This window comes from Perca flavescens, chromosome 21, assembly GCF_004354835.1.
Source record: "Perca flavescens isolate YP-PL-M2 chromosome 21, PFLA_1.0, whole genome shotgun sequence".
In the NCBI taxonomy this organism is placed as follows: Eukaryota; Metazoa; Chordata; class Actinopteri; order Perciformes; family Percidae; genus Perca; species Perca flavescens.
The window spans coordinates 19,991,757-20,008,506 of NC_041351.1; the positions used below are offsets into that span (position 1 = coordinate 19,991,757).

Genomic DNA, 16,750 nt, shown 5'->3' on the forward strand with positions numbered 1-16,750 from the left:
ATTTGAAAATGCACTACTTAAAATGAAATGACTGAAACAAATTGAAAGTCAAAGAAATGAGTGTGTGTCAATCCTTTCTGGGGCTTTTCAATGTGTATTATCAAAAAGGAAAAGCTTTAATTCATTCGATGAAGCTCCTCTACTGACCTATATTTCTCTCTTGTTTTCCCCTCAGCCCAGTTGACCTACATTGTGTCCTGCAGAGGTCTCCTCTCCCTGAGCGAACCGCCACTAACTCTAATCCCGGCCACTCAGAGAACGGCCCAGTAACCCCGGCGTAATCCTGACCGGATCCGATGCTGCTGCTCGTCTCCTCCTGGAGCAGCTCTACTGTATAATCTATAATCTGCTCTCCTGATCCATACAACTGACATTAACTCGTGGTTCCCACCCCCCGCTTAGTTTCCCTTTAAATCCATCCCCACACTGCAGTGAAGGGTGTCCCTTCCATCCCACCATACACCAGGGTCTCCCCAGCTCACATACAATGTCATCTATGTTCAGTTTATGACTTGTTGGAAAACATTTTTATGGCCGATTTCTTCTGAAAACAGCTTCCGTTTGAAGCACGCAAATGTACTTGCAGACCGACTAAATTTGTTCAATTGTTGCAAATTTGGATCTAAATATTTGTTTTAAGTTCACAAAAAGGATTTGCATGGCTTGATGAACACAATGACTATCTAAAAAAAAAAAAAAAAAAAAAAACAGGGCGTTCAAAATGCAAACCAATCCAGGCCCAGGACCAAAAAAAAAAGAAATAGAACATCCATTAGGATGATTGCATTGCCACATGACTGAGCTGAAATGTGACATGAGGCTTCTAATCCAAGCCAGGAAACTTTTCAGTATGATTCAGTACGTAAGAGTGTGACTCACAAACTTTCCTGAAAACCTAACACGAGCCTTTTCATTTTCTGGCCAAGGGTTTATCACCAAATCAGCTTCAAGTGTTCCCGCTAAAATAAAGACGCTCGTGGGGGGAATGTGGGTGCAGGAACGGTAATGAAGGAAGATCCTTGCATCCACAATCGGTCTCCATAACGGGAACATTCAAACACACACCTCTCTAACCCATTCACACACTGAAGGGGGCCGGCTGCCCGGGAGGATAAAGTACCGTCCGCCATTGAAACAGTCTCAGCTCTAGAATTCGTCGTCGGAGCTCAGCAGGAGGGTCTTCTCCGTGTCGCCGCGACCGCTGACGGCGCTGTGCGTGCGGGAGACGGGCGGCGGCGCCCCCTGCTCCAGCGTGGACTGCTGGGTGTACTGCTGATAGGCCGGGGAGAAGTTGTGGATGGCGTCCTGGAACATGTCTCCCGGGCTCATGGTCTCCTTCAGGCTGCTGGAGATGCTCTTCATAGGGGCACAGCGGCCTGGGAGGGGGGGGGACCAGACCGAAGGGTTAGAGGTTAGGAGAAGAGGTGGAAGAGAGTAAATGGGGTTTAAAAGGAAGATGAAAGGGGGAAGAGGACATACAGGGTGTAGACAGGCCCAGGAGTGATTTAAGGGAGGGAAAAGGAAAGGAAGGACAGGAGTGAAAATAAAAAGATAAAAGAGGAGGGAAAACATTATGAGAGGTATTATGGTGATTTAGGCAGCAATGTGGCAAATCAAATGGAGAGGGGAGAAAGGAGAAGAAGAGAGAATAGAGTCAGAGGAGAAGTGATTTAGTGCAAAGGAGAGAAGGGTGGGAGCGGAAATGAAAAGGACGAAAAAAAACAGAGACAAGAGAAGAACAGGTGATTTAGAGGGATGTTAAACGGCGAGACAAAAGGAGGGAATGGGTGGAGGAGAAATGGGGGGGGTTTAGGAGTTTAGATTGTGAAGGGACAGTGGATGTGAGTTAGAGAGACGGAATAAAAAGGGAAAATGGTTCATTTCACAGTGATGTAGACCGGTAAAGAGGATGGGAACGATTCAATCACATTCAAATCTTTGGATATAAAAAAAAAAAAAAAAAGAGCAAAACAGAAAGTGATTGAAAAGATGTGAGAAGGGCGTGACTAGGGGATTGTGGAGCAAACAGCATCAGTGGTTAAACCTACCAAACTCTCCGTATGTAGGAACAGGTCCTTTATGGCACAGCAGAGAAGAAAAAGAGACAAATAAAGAAGGAGGTGGAGAAACCGGCCCAAACAAAAACAACGAGTGATGGGCAGAAGAGTGTAAAAAAAAGTGACATGCAACAGATGGAAAGAAAACGGAAATGAAAGGGAGACAAAACGCTATTTTAGAATATTTCCGATCCTTCCTTTCGTAAGACCTGTGCAGTAAACTGTGGCGTGGTGTTACCTTGGGAGTCGAGACTCTTGTCCATGTAGACTCTGTACGTGAAAGCGTGGCGCAGAGCCAGCGCCGCGAAGAACATCTCGATGCAAATGATGAAGTTCTGATAACCGGCGGCGACCGTGCCCTCGCCGACCGTCGCCGCCACCGAGTCAATCTCGGGGATGGCCCCGCACTTCTCCAGGACAGCCAGCAACACGCCTGACACCCAAAAAATGATAAGACGGTACATAATGAAGATAAAAACTATCCTCACGTACGTACAGTATGTGAATCAAAAAGAAGAAGGAAAAAAAAAAAATGCACATGCTGTGCGTCGTGGCGTACCCTGCCAGAAGGACAGGAAGATGATGGACTTGACCATGAGGAACTTGAGCATGGGGCTGTACGGGCTGAGCAGCTCCCTGGTGGAGAAGTAAAAGAGGAAGAGGGCGTACAGAGACAAGCTAACCGAGATGTTGTTGACGATGGTCACGTACAGGTAACCGCCGGCGACACTGTCGAGAGAAGAAGAAGTCGGAGAGAGTGGCGTTAGTTGTGTTGGTGTTGACTTATAGGTTGGTTTTTGTTCTGATTGCTGTTGCTGCAGGTCGTGCTGAAAGCCTAAATAAATCTCCCATTAGAGATGATTAATTAAGGGAGGGGGCAACGATCAGTCTGGGACAATCAATTCATCTATATAAAAAAAAAAAAAAAAAAAAAAAAAAAAAAAAAAAGGGAATAAGCCACAAGTTCCCGTTTTTTGTCTAAATCTGATGGCATCTTTGTTAACTGATTTTCTGTACTGCATTTTATGTTTTTGCGACGCAGCTGCTACTCGTAGGTTCTTAGTACCAGCTCCACCAATCAGAAACAATACATGAACCCAGAGGTCAAGCCAGGATCAGCTGATAGACCTTCCTGTCTACCTCTGCCGTTTGCAGCACTTACTTGAAGTCTCTGTCCTTGTATTTGGCGTAGGCCTGCAGGATGACGGTGACGGCGGCCATGAGCGGTTTGACCACGCAGAACTGCAGAGTGGCCTGCTTGCAGAAGCGCAGGAAGCCGATGGAGTAGGCCTTCCCCCTCAGACAGCAGGTACCGTACATACAGCTGGACCTGATGGGACAAAACACATAGATTACACTTAGTTCCGTTTCTTTTAAGATTATTTTTTGGGGCATTTGAGGCCTTTATTTGACAGGACATCTGAAGAAATGAGGAGGAGAGAGGGGGGAATGACATGCAGCAAAGGGCCACAGGTCGGAATCAAACCCGAGCCCGCTGCCTCTATATATGGACAGCCCGCTCTACCAACTGAGCTATCCGGGCGCCCTTGATGCCGTTTCTGATACTTCTGGTGTCCAAGACACATTGAGTGTACAAGAAGAGCATTTAAAAAAAAAAAAAAAAAAAAAAAAAAAAAAAAAAAAAAAAAAAAAAAGAGGAAAATGTTCAATAATTGCTTTGAACGTAAACACATTTGCTTATCCAAGACCCTCGTTAGATGCTGGGGTTTTCCACGGCCGGTTAGAATCTAACCCTTCAGCTGGGGGAACAGGAGACTTACTCGATGGGTTTTCCTCGGATCTCAGCCATGATGGCGCTCTCTCCTCCCAGGTATTCATAGCACAGACTCAGGAAGTTGTAAATCACAAACGCTGGGGAGGAAAAAAAACCAAGGAGAGAAAGGGTTGGTTGTTATGATCGCTATTATTATTTACTTATTTTTTTTATAATCATGGTAGCCCTTCACAAGCCACCAAGATGTTTCACTGTTTGGCTCTTTGATTTTGGAATGTATATCCCTTTATAATAAAAGAAAAAGCTAGTTATTGTTTTTCAATAACTATTATTTTTTGGTTGTTTTCCATTATTGATCTTGACAAAACAAAAATGCAGTGATTATATTATAACTCATTTGAAAAGCCCTTCATAGACCCGTTTTTCTTTTATTTATTTTTTTACAACAGACATTTTAACTTAACTTTTCATTTGAACTTGCCACTGTAGGAAAATATTACTAATTGCTCCGTTGAATTCAAGTGTCCCAGTAAGTAGTGACAGTGAGCCAGCATGCACACTACCACGACCCTGAAACTGAAACAGCGGAATGGAATTCAGCCATCATCAATCATTCATCTAAAAATCTCCAACCTGCGCTTTTCCTACTGTCCGTGACAAGTCAAAATGTCTTCCTCCACGACTGAGTAAGTGTTCACTGGATGACTGCTTTGAGCTATGATCTTCAAATTGTCACATGAATTATAATTGTGTCAAACACATTTCAACTTTATGTAGCCTGTGTGAAGACAGATTTAACAGCACTTGTTTGTATAGCCTATAAAATAGTCAAGCTGCAGTTGGAAACTGTGAGAAAACGGTTTAAACTTTAAAACCACAAAAGGTACAGCAGATTAATCACTCAGTCACCCACAGATCCCCCCCCCCCACACACACATCACTTCCTGTCATACTTGCTTTGACATCTGCAAGCAAACCTATTGCAGAATCCTTTGGCATTTGTGTGTGACGTTCTTCCAGACTGTGCTGATTGTAGCTGATAACACGGACCAATCACGTTTCAGCAAGACACCATGCCATTTCTTAAAAATGTCACAGACAAGGCAGTCGCCGTTGAGACCACCCCTGCCATCGTTTGACAGGCAACAAAGGAAATAGGCTGGATCGAGATTCTTGCAACATTGGGAGGGTCTTCTCATTCGTCAACAAAGATCATATGTGCCTTTACTTCAACACTTAAAGTCAAAGTTCTTGGCTTTGGCCTGGCACGTCCTGTGTCTGCTGTTCAGCAGACTATGTGCTGGATGTGGAAATGGAACCGACTATAGCAGCGCTGGAGACCCCAGAGCAGTTTGCTTATGAGGCGGGTTTCTACGCTCTGGTAAGGAGATACGTCAGGCTCAAGTGTCTTGCTGACCGTGAGCTGGTGGTGGAGATGAACTGTGGACAACCAGAGAGACCAGCGTCTAGAGGCATGCTACCGCCACACTCAAACTTAACCCTTTATAGTTTCTTTGAATTTATCGGTTACTTTTTCGAAAATCCACGTGAACCACTCCTCCCGTCTGCCTGAATTAGATCCACCGCACAGCACTTATTTAAAAAGAAAAGAAGTCACTTTTAAATCGGTTACTCCTGTTATTTCCTTCTTCCAAAACAGTGGTGAAGAACGCCAGGAGCAAATGCCAGCCCAGGAGTTTAGATTTTATAAATAAAAAAAAAATAACTGCGTGCCTAATTAATCGGTTACCTTATATCGAATGCTGATAAGCAATGTAGGATTTAAAAGGCTGTTTTTTTTAAACTCCTGAGTCGGTGCAGTGCTCACTCCACATAAACTCACCAGTAAGCTACTGACAATGTTACCTTCACTTAACCTGTTCAACTGACTTTACTAGCAGTTTAGAGAACTTGACGTACCGTACCGTACATCCATCCATACACATATATATACACATATATATATATATACACACACATATACAGTGGGGGAAATAAGTATTTGACCCCTTGCTGATTTTGCAGGTTTGCCCACTTACAAAGAATGCAAAAATCTACAATTTTAATCATATGTACATTCTAACAGTGAAAGACAGAATCCCAAAGAAAATTCCAGAAAATCACATCATATGAATTTATTAAAATTGATAACCATCTGATGAGGAAAAACAAGTATTTGACCCCCTGGACAAACAGCATGTTAATATTTTGTAGAAAAGCCATTATTGGCCAGCACAGATGTCAAACGGTTTTTATAGTTGGTGACAAGGTTTGTGCACATTTCGGCAGGGATGTTGGCCCACTCCTCCCTGCAGACAGCCTCCAAATCATTCAGGTTTCGAGGTTGTCGCCTGGCAACTCGAATTTTAAGCTCCCTCCAAAGATTTTCAATCGGATTCAGGTCTGGAGACTGGCTAGGCCACTCCAGAACCTTGATGTGCTTCTTCTTCAGCCACTCTTTTGTTGCTTTGGCGGTGTGCTTACGGTCGTTGTCGTGCTGAAACACCCATCCTCGACCCATCTTCAGCTCTCTCACTGAGGGAAGGAGATGTCGGTCCAGAATTCCACGATACATGGCCCCGTCCATCCTCCCCTCAATACGATGGAGTTGTCCCGTCCCCTTGGCTGAAAAGCACCCCCAAAGCATGATGTTGCCACCACCATGCTTGACGGTGGGGATGGTGTTCTTTGGGTTGTACTCGGTGTTCTTTGCCCTCCAAACACGACGAGTTGAGTTGAGGCCAAAAAGTTCTATTTTGGTCTCATCTGACCACATCACCTTCTTCCAGGCCTCTTCTGAATCGTCCAGGTGCTGAATGGCGAACTTCATGCGGGCCTGTACATGTTTCTTCTTGAGCAGGGGGACCTTGCGTGCGCTGCAGGATTTCAATCCATGACGGCGTAGTGTGTTACCAACCATTTCTTTTGTAACTGTGGTCCCAGCTGCCTTCAGTTGATTCATCAGTTCCCCCCTTGTGGTTTTGGGATGATTCCTCACCGTTCGCATGATCAGGGACACCCCACGAGGCAAGATCTTGTGTGGAGGCCCAGACAGAGGGAGGTTGGCGGTGGTGTGGTGCTTCTTCCATTTCCTGATAACTGCACCGACAGTTGATCTTTTCTCTCCAAGTTGCTTTCCGATTCTCTTGTAGCCCATCCCAGCCTTGTGCAGATCAACAATCTTGTCCCTGATGTCCGAGAAAGCTCTTTGGTCTTGCCCATGGTGGTGATGTTGGATGCTGGTTGTTTGGGTGTTGACAGGTGTCTTTTATACAGGTAACAAGGTGAGGCAGGTGTATTTGATGTAGATAATTGGTTCGGATTGGGGCTGTGTCTTAAAGAAAGACTAACTGGCTTGTAGGAGCCAGAATACTTGCTGTTTGTCCAGGGGGTCAAATACTTGTTTTTCCTCATCAGATGGTTATCAATTTTAATAAATTCATATGATGTGATTTTCTGGAATTTTTTTTGGGATTCTGTCTTTCACTTTTAGAATGTACATATGATTAAAATTGTAGATTTTTGCATTCTTTGTAAGTGGGCAAACCTGCAAAATCAGCAAGGGGTCAAATACTTATTTCCCCCACTGTACATACATACATACATACATACATACATACATACATACATATATATATATATATATATATATATATATATATATATATATATATAGATATATAGATATAGATACATACAGGGAAAACACTACTAATTAGTTTGAATTTTTTTCTATTAATGTGATGTAAATACATTAACTATACAATACGCTGAATCAGTTCTATGTACAGACATGAGAGTGGATGTATCAAAAGGGTAAAGGGGCTTACTAAAGCGTGGTTCATGGTTCTGCGGAGACGCCACGTAAGAGCTTTCGCCGTAGCCTACGTAAGTGGCCTGAAGTTTATACTTGTGCGTTGGCGTGTGTGCGTCGAGCCGGCACGTGTGTTTGTGAGGGAAGTGTGTGGTAGAGCGAGGTAGAAGTGAGAGGTTGACGGCAATTAGGTTTGGAGCGAGTAGCGACTCTAGAGTCATTATTTCTGACCATGGTGGGAAATCTGCAGCAGGAAAAGTGAACCCTCTCCTTGATTTCATGTTGTTTATGGAGAAGGAGAACCAGGAAACGAGTCGGGGGAAATGCAACGCTGCCAAGACACGACGTGCGTCGCCGTGACGTGTTGTTACATTTTTTCCGTGTCTCCACGTACTGTACCTATGGACGTAGCCCCGGCGTAGAATTTACGCAGAAGTATAAATCACGCTTAAGGCTGCATAGGTCCAGAGCCTAGGCTTCTGTGCTACACCACTGGCAAAGAGCAATACCCAACCATACACAAAGCAATGTAGCTAAACAGCACACATAACCTGATACTTGAGTTTTAGTTCTTTGGATATTAATCTTTGAGTTTTAATTCTTAATTGAGTTTGGTACTTAAAACAGTTTGGTGCTAAACTTAAATGAATTTGATAATGTATTCAGATTCAATAAAATGCTATCCAATATGTAACAAAATAATGAACAGAAAGCACAGATTGTGTTTACATCCTTCGGAGGACCTTTCACTGGCTCACACAAGCTTAAGCCCAACCATAAATCGTCCCTCTACAATGAACACTTAACCTAAATTATGGTAGGAATTTGTTTCTGGCCTCAAGCTGCAGAAACATCTTCACTTCCTGAGCAAGAATCTCAAGCCTGATCTCACGAGGCTAGAAGATCAAAACGCACACACGCACCGTGTGACTGATCTTTACCTGCTGTCTCCTGTGACCAGTGGATTATCTCTCCTCTGTGCTGTTTCAGGGAGAGGGTGAGGACGACCAAAGGGCTCATGAAAACACAGCCAGACTAATCCTGTTAACACACACACTCTCTCATCATAAGAAGACTGTGCATGTGAGGTAAAATAAGGTTGGCGTGAAGAGTGTATATCAGTTAGTTGTGAAAATGTGATGTATCCTGGGTGTTTGCCATGGCGTGTGTGTGTGTGCGTGCGTGCAAAAGCTTCAGGAGGATGTCTGTGTGTGTTGCAGTGTTGTGTCAACAACACTGATTTTCAAAGCAGCGGCACTGCTGGCGATGGCTCGTGTTACGTCGGTTATCTGCTGCGGAGGTATTATATTTTCCTTTACACACACACCACCACACACCACCACACACACACACACACACACACACACACACACACACACACACACACACACACACACACACACACACACACACACACACACACACACACACACACACACACACACACACACACACACACACACACACACACACACTTCTGTGGTCTATTGTCTGACGTCAGTCACCTGTTAGACAATACTTAGGTAATAAGATTCCATAAAGGCCAGTTCACAGTCTGACTTTAACAACAGCTAGCGTACAGAGCCGAGTGGTGAGAACTGGTGGATGTGCGTAGCTCTCACTGTGTCTCAGCTGTTTACCATTATGCTCCTTCCCTTCTCTCCACGGACCCCGGCGGCAGTGCCAGTTGCCAAGGCGATACAGTAGGCCTTACATACAATGAGAAGGGGAACTTTTGCAGTAAGTTTGGTCGAGAGAAACTCATTATCTGATGCAGCCACTCTGGTTGATGAGAAAGATTTGCAGGCGCGGTTGCCATGCAACAGGTCGGCCATCCTTGACCAGGAAAAGATCTGGGCGGGGCTCAGCAGCGGCATCGTGGGAAGTGGAAGACAAACAGGAGGAAGAGAAAGGAGAAGATGCGGACAATAAGAAAAAGACTCGGCTGAGAGTGAGGTGGAGGCGCGGGAGGAAACAGTGAAGGGAGGAAGGATAATGTCAAGAGAGGAGGAACAAAAAAACAAAAAGAGCCGTCTGTCAGAATAGTTTGGATGTAGCCATAGAGCGCCTCCACTCCATAGCTGAATGCATGTGACATCATCCGTTCGCTGACACGAGACTTGACGCCTGTGCTAAGTGTCACTCAGCAGTGAGCGGACTATTTCTATCCTGAACGTCACAACTCCGGAGGAAGGAGGAGCGGAGGCGGTCGGCTGCCTTTCTGCCAATTCAACGATGTAAGGGTCGTCCAAGATTCAAAGCAGCCGGCAGCGTTTGTTGTGTTTGCGTCACCCATCAGCTCAGCAAAGCTGCCAGCTCACCGTCAACTTTTCTGCCCTGACATAAATAAACACCGTCCATATTCCACAGTGAGCAGTAAGCCATTGCTTACATCCCTTCTCCTAGATTTCAGTCGCACTAACTCAACTCAAAATAATATCAAAACCAGGTGGTGGAAAGGATTTTAAAAATCTATCCATGGAATAAAAAATAAAAAAAAGAGCCATTAGATCGGTCTTTATTCCTAGGTCCCAAAACGGCATTCAACAAGCAAGAGCTTCTCTTGTGTACTGTACGGTCAAAGCGGACAGTTCATCGATTTGGTGCCCTTGCCCCGGTTGTCTGCTGAATCAGTGGCATTAATACTACTCAGTGGAATTAATAACAGACTGAGCCGTGATGGGACAGAACTGGAGGACGAAGACGAAAACCACGTCCTTACCCTCATAGCAGTCCCTGACGGTGTCAAAGTACACGTAGTACTGGTCGTTGGTGAAGAAGAGGAGGCTGAGCCAAGAGTCGAAGGCGTAGATGGGAACGATGAAGAGGATCCGTACGATGTGGCGCTGCTCCCTCGGCGAGCTGTAGAAACGTAGGTGCATGTAGATCTGGGACGGACAGAAGAGACACTTGAAATATTGACAGAAAACGAAGGTTTAAAAACATCCGCACTGCGTCGGAATAAAACGACGCACAAGGTGCTAAAGGCTGGATTAAAAAAGTAACATATTTCATGTAGCTTTGTGGCATGAGTAAGAAAAGCGGCTTCCCTGTTCTTACTATGGCTGTAGACGAGTAAGCCTGGAACAAAGGGCTTAGACACTTGTGCAGCAAGATAAGACAGCGAGTCTACAAGTTAGACTGGAGCAGAGCTTTTGTGAGCTTTAAAAAATAAAAAAAATAAAAAAGGACTTGGAAACTAAAAAAGAAACTTGTTATTATATGTCATTATGAGGATACAGATTCTTGAGAATATTCAGATTTTTATACAGTGTATTATTAATTTCTCTTTGCTGTCTGGTCAGCGCGGCAATATATTACCTCACCTACATCGTCCACCAGGAATAGTGTGAAAAGAAAAAAAAACTCTGACTCTACAGGCTTGTCATCCACCTAGATCAAGTTTCACCTTTGCGCGTGTGTGTGTGCGTGTGTGTGTGTGTGTGTGTGTGTGTGTGTGTGTGTGTGAGTGTGTGTGCATTCATGCTCTGTACCACAAACACCTGCCGAGGGATGTTGCCAAGCAACCCCTGCCCTTCTCTGGGCCTGAGCAGGTCTGTGTGTTTGCAGGATGACATCATTTGTGCATTAAAACACACACCAGTGTTTCCCATCCATAGGTTCTACTTGGGCGCCCCACCCAGGTAGATTGATACCCACCCAGGTGGATAAAATCTGAATTACATTTTTTTTCCAAATTAACAATTAAAACACACAGACCAGTGGCCTCCAGCCCCTCCCCCTAGTAAGCTTGAGCGCCGCGCATATGACCGAAATCTTAGTACGTGAATTGCATACTATTTCCAGTAGATATTACAGTATTCAAAACCCTGGACACTACACCGGCATAAGTATCCCACAATGCAATGCGGTAGTAACGACAAAATTCGAAACAGACAAACGGACCGCAACTGAGGTAGCTCTGTAACGTCTAAGGCACTTTCATTTACGTTTCTCCATATTTAAACATCTGCTAGTCTAGTTATTTACCTTTTTCAGTCATTTAAGCATTATCTGGCGATGCCGCTAAAGCTGAGCTCGGCAGGGGTTACCACGGTTACGCGTCTCGAAAAGCAAGGAGGCTCTCAGGAGGGGACTTTGAAAATTACAGCTGAGCGCGTCCGAAAAGATACACACTACGGTTTTATTTACAAAGGAGTATGTTGAATGATAGTATACATGTTGAGCGTGTAGTGCAGAGTATGTGATTTCGGACACAACCAGTGTTGACATTTATAATAACATGTAACTTTCTGTATGGGTCATAGGATGGGTTTAAGGTTAAGTTGTTAATACAACATTTCAGCTCTGGGTAACGTCAATCACGTATTTTATCTGCTGAACCATACATTTTATTTGACAAACCAACCAGATTTAGTTGATAAAGCACAACTACACTTCATCTGTATCTGCACGCACGCACGCACGCACACACGCTTGCCAAATCTAGTTTACATTTAGTAAGAGTAAATAAAACAGTATCAAGTAGAATTAAAGACATGATGATTGGACCACCTCTCTCTCTCTCTCTCCTCCTGCTGGCTGGAAGCGGTTACCTGGTGACAGGTGAGAATGAGTGCGGTCCAGACGAAGAAGCCAGACACAGCCTGCGCTGCGGAAGTCATGAGGAAGATAGGCTGGTCCGGGCTCAGCAGCGGGGCTTCAGGGAGCCATGAAATGTTGGGGCCCGTTGGGGCTGCCGTTGGCAGGGGGCCGGGCGCTGCAGCCAGAGGAGCGCCATCCCCCAGCCTCTCTGAGAGCGGCATGTCTCGCCTCATCAGCTTCAGCATCTGGAAGGGACAGAGAACAAAGATAAGGTGTCTGCGCGCGTGCGTGCGTGCGTGCGTGCGTGCGTGCGTGTGTGTGTACATTCTAACAGTGACTACGCTGTGACACAATTTGTTGAGAATGAGCATCCATTTCCACTAGTAATCATCAACCTGGAATATGGATCACACATTCTGTTATCAATGTAATGTGTAATCAGAGACACATGTAGCCTGATAGATAGAGGACACACAGATACACTGCAGGTCAACATTACGCCATGAGTCAAGGATGTGTGTGTGTGTCATTTGTATAATGTATCTGTGTGGGACTGTATGGAAAGAAAAGATTTTTGGAACTAACCTACATGCTGCCAGATTACATGCCCAAACATCTACTATTCAGCTGTAGCTCACACGCTCCGCCGTTTCTCCAAGTAAACAGAAAGCAACGTGTCATTTAGCTGCAAGGCATTCTGGTATTTTTAGGCTTCGATGATTCCTCCTTGTATGATAATTAAACATTGAGGCAAAATGGCTCTATAAGAAAATGCTGTTTCATTCACAGGACGAAAAAACAACCCTGGTATTTAAAGCTAAGTTAGGTTTTCAATCTCTGAAATGTTTCTGCAATCAAAACTCCACATGTGCTCTAAAAACCTGGATGTGTCCAGTTATCTTCTGAAGTAAGAAAACAAAAAACAGACTCAAAACAACAGAATGGACCTAAAAAATGTTTTGGCAACGTTTTTCCCCACCTCTGATATTCATGTCTTTCCATATCTGACTAGTGAGTCGAACAAGAATCAACCGCTTTCAGCCTGACCAAATTTAGCTCAGGATGGACAAAAAGACGTCATATATGCTGCCGCGTCCACTTGCGGCTGAAGATGACTGGACTTAAAGTGGCCAGAAGACACGTTACGTAAGCTGCAGCTTGTCACCGTCTCCAAGGTGACACTGTCTAGTGCTCAGGGCACGTTTGTTCTTGTACACTGACAGACAGCTGGCGTACAGGACTGAAATAACAAAAGAGTGGACATAAGTGCTAAAAATGGTCACTGGATGAGAAAGAGAGACAGGGGGAGAGAGGGTATCCTTCATTTCTGACCACGTCACGTCTCGTCTGCCAGAGTGGCGTGGTTACCATAAGTCACATAGCACACAGAACAAACAGCAGGGACATTGGCAGGCTGACATAATGCTATATCTCTCTCACACTCACACACCTCTTTCTTTACAACACTAATTACATTAAAACAAAGTGATTTAATTTGGTGGTACAATGAAATGAATTAGACTGCTTTCACACTTTTATATGTGAGGCTGAGAGGACTTATGGTTTTGCTGTGTGTGTGTGTGTGTGTGTGTGTGTGTGTGAGTGAGAGAGAGAGGTCATTTGTATTAGTTTGCCAGGGATCAGCAGCTCTACATGTCAACAAGGAGAAGTGAAGGCATCAGCAGCCAGCCACACACATACACACAATGCCAGTGACAGCGAAATTATGCTGTGCTGAAGCAGAGGGGCATCTGTGGGTTTCATTTAAAAGGCAAAAAAGGTCAGTCTGTGAGTCTCTCACACACACACACACACACACACACACACACACACACACACACACACACACACACACACACACACACACACACACACACACACACACACACACACACACGAATAACAGTGAGACAGAGGGTTAGGAATAAAGCAAAGCAACAGATGGAAAGGGGCGATGGGGGGGCAGACGGGGTGTGTTTATAACTCATAAAAAGTAAAGATATGGGTTAGCCAGATTGGATTAAAATACTGGTTGAAACAACAACAACAACAACAACAACAACAACAACAACAGCAAAACTGGGGTCCGTCCCACAGAAAGCCTCCAAAATATTTGACCACTTCTGTCTTTTGCTTTAGCATTACTTCCATATCAGTGCTTTTATTGTAGCCTACAGCTGTCAATTAATGCTGCGGGGTAAATCTCCATAAACATGTTTGAATAACATGAAACGACACCCAAATTCAAATAAATGAACCTTAAATAGCAACGCTTGAAAATACTTACCTTAGTTTATAGCCGCAACTATTCAGACTAGAATTATAAACCTAGAATTGAGAAAGAGACACTTTATTAGTCAGGTTAAAAAAAACAAAAGGTGTTAAAAGCAAAGTATTTATAACCTGTGTTATAGGCTAGGCTCACCTGCTAAATAGGCTGCTGATTTTTAAATCCTCTTCAGCTCCGCCAGACAAACTCGCGAGCAGAAATAACCCAGAAACGGCCTTAATTCCTCCTCAGAGCCGCACCGTTGCTCCCCGGACATCCATGTTGAGACCTCGGCGGACTGCCCCGTCAACTCCTGCGTCTCCCCGAAAAACTCACCTCCAAAGTTAGTCTCTCATGTCTAAAAACTTATATATTATCCTTTTAGTGCTCCTGTCTGTACATTAACATCGTCTAAAGTCCGTGTTTCTGGAGTTAGAACACTGAACTCCGTCATTCCTCTCCGCTCCTGTTTCTCCACTCCGCTGACTTCAAACCAATCCTGCCGGATTAACTGCAGATCAGAGGAGCTCCGCCCACACCACAAAGAACGAGCCGGCTCAGCCAATCACACACAGACTACCATTAATAACCCGGAAGAAGGCGGGGTTTGTTCATTGGACACTGAGCATGCGCGGGTCTATTGGTCTATTCTCGGTACAGCCATTCTCTTAATACATCCATGGGTATAGCACATAAAGGTAGGCTAAGTCAGCAGTGGCAATGTGGGTGATGTGTACAAGCATTGATGTATGTAAGGTGCCCATAAGCCCACAAGCTTCCACACATTGACGAGTTATTAGTTTACGACTTCTTGTCCTGTGTGTGCATAAAATACTAACCATAATATTAACTGGTAATTTTGTTATGTTATAGGCCTATTGTTCTTTTTCAGTAGCCTACTGCATGTAACTTTTACATTTTTTTAAAAATAAATAGTTTGAGCCTTGTTTTTCATTTCTTTTCCTAGGACATTCAATTGTTACAATTAGGGGCTTTGGTTTAAAACATTAAAGTGGTACTCCAGCAACATCTTATTGTACTCTCATAAAGTTGGGGCACTCAGAAACTCAAAAAACAGTTGCAGGAAATATAATTACCAGAAAAATAAATGAATCCGACTTTTTAAATAAAAAAAATAAAAAGTCCCAGTTTCAGCTTTTCGAAAACCCTGACAATCGACTTTTAGATCATCTGGGACAGGTCCCCATTCCCCATCTTAATTAGTTTTACTCTTTTTATAATCCTATTTGTATGTTTTTATGCTTTTAAAATTGACCTGTGCCTTGCGTATTCTTTTTTTATAGATATTTTCTTAATACATTTCTGTCTTACGTAAAGAATTGTTGTTGAAAGGTGTTACACAAATAAACTTCCCTTGCCTTGATTAACACAGGCAATCAGATATGATGACTCCTATCTTAAAGGTCCAGTGTGTAATGTGTTTATTCAAAATCAGTGTTGCCCGTTCACCAACTTGTCCTTTTTCATGAATATTTACCACCACCATCAATTCTAAGTATTCCTTTTTGGCTTGAAGTGTTACATGCATGAACTGGGGTAGACGCATAGACAGTATATAATGAACCAACAGATCCCGTTGCTCTGGACGGAGACCAGTGAAGGATATTATAAGCACTTTTCCGGTGAGCGCTGAGCGTTACTGCGCAGCCTCCAACTGAGAGAGACAACGTAAATGTGACGTGAGCAACATGTCTGAAAGTTGTAAGTCTTCTGGTAGCTGTGCCAAGAGAAATCTCAATCATTCCCAATCTTGCAGAGATGGAGAGTGTAGGTATATGTAAGGAGATAACATGGGCACAGGCTAATTATTGCTAATTAAAATGCTAGTAAGATTAGTAGTTCAACTTAAACAACTAATGTAAGTCGAATCTGCCTGGGAGCTTCTCCTGTACTATACGGTAATTCCTCTACTATGCGACAGTAAATTGCGTGGTTATGACAGAATCGTTAGCCTATTTTTACAAAAGCGTCTGCTACGGAACCATATCGTGAGATACAAGGTAATGGAACCTTTTATACATTGTCGTGTTTCTTTAGAAATGAACAATGGACAAATAAAGTCTTTAAACGCTTCAGATGTAAAGTTATTCGCTGTCAAAGTGACGTCAAACTGAATGGCAGTCAATGGAATGCTAACGGCGGGTGATCGTTTGGTAGCATCAAAATGGCGCCATAGGAGGTTCGGGATGTTGACAGACGTTTACCCCCTTGGGCTCCATATTCATCCGCCATCTTGAAATATGTTAGCCGGTAAGGAACATACAGGACATACTGCTCCGCCTTTTGCGTTTTCGCTATCCCATGATAAA

General features: G+C 43.9%; 1 protein-coding gene across 2 annotated transcripts; it reads right to left on the bottom strand.

Annotated features, from left to right (window-relative positions):
- Window positions 1–984: 984 nt before the first annotated feature.
- On the bottom strand, window positions 985–14,948 carry tmem184ba (transmembrane protein 184ba). Of its 2 annotated transcripts, none has more exons than XM_028568647.1 (9): window positions 14,577–14,948; window positions 14,439–14,479; window positions 12,163–12,396; window positions 10,329–10,494; window positions 3,839–3,929; window positions 3,220–3,387; window positions 2,617–2,786; window positions 2,296–2,490; window positions 985–1,376 (listed from the first exon to the last, which is right to left on the bottom strand). In XM_028568647.1, exons 3-9 carry the CDS (start codon window positions 12,394–12,396, stop codon window positions 1,147–1,149), a joined length of 1,254 nt encoding a protein of 417 aa, XP_028424448.1. In that variant the 5' UTR covers window positions 14,439–14,479; window positions 14,577–14,948; the 3' UTR covers window positions 985–1,146. The 2 variants fall into 2 exon arrangements, with proteins under 2 accessions (XP_028424448.1, XP_028424449.1); XM_028568648.1 differs by having other exon boundaries at window positions 14,439–14,499.
- Window positions 14,949–16,750: the final 1,802 nt, after the last annotated feature.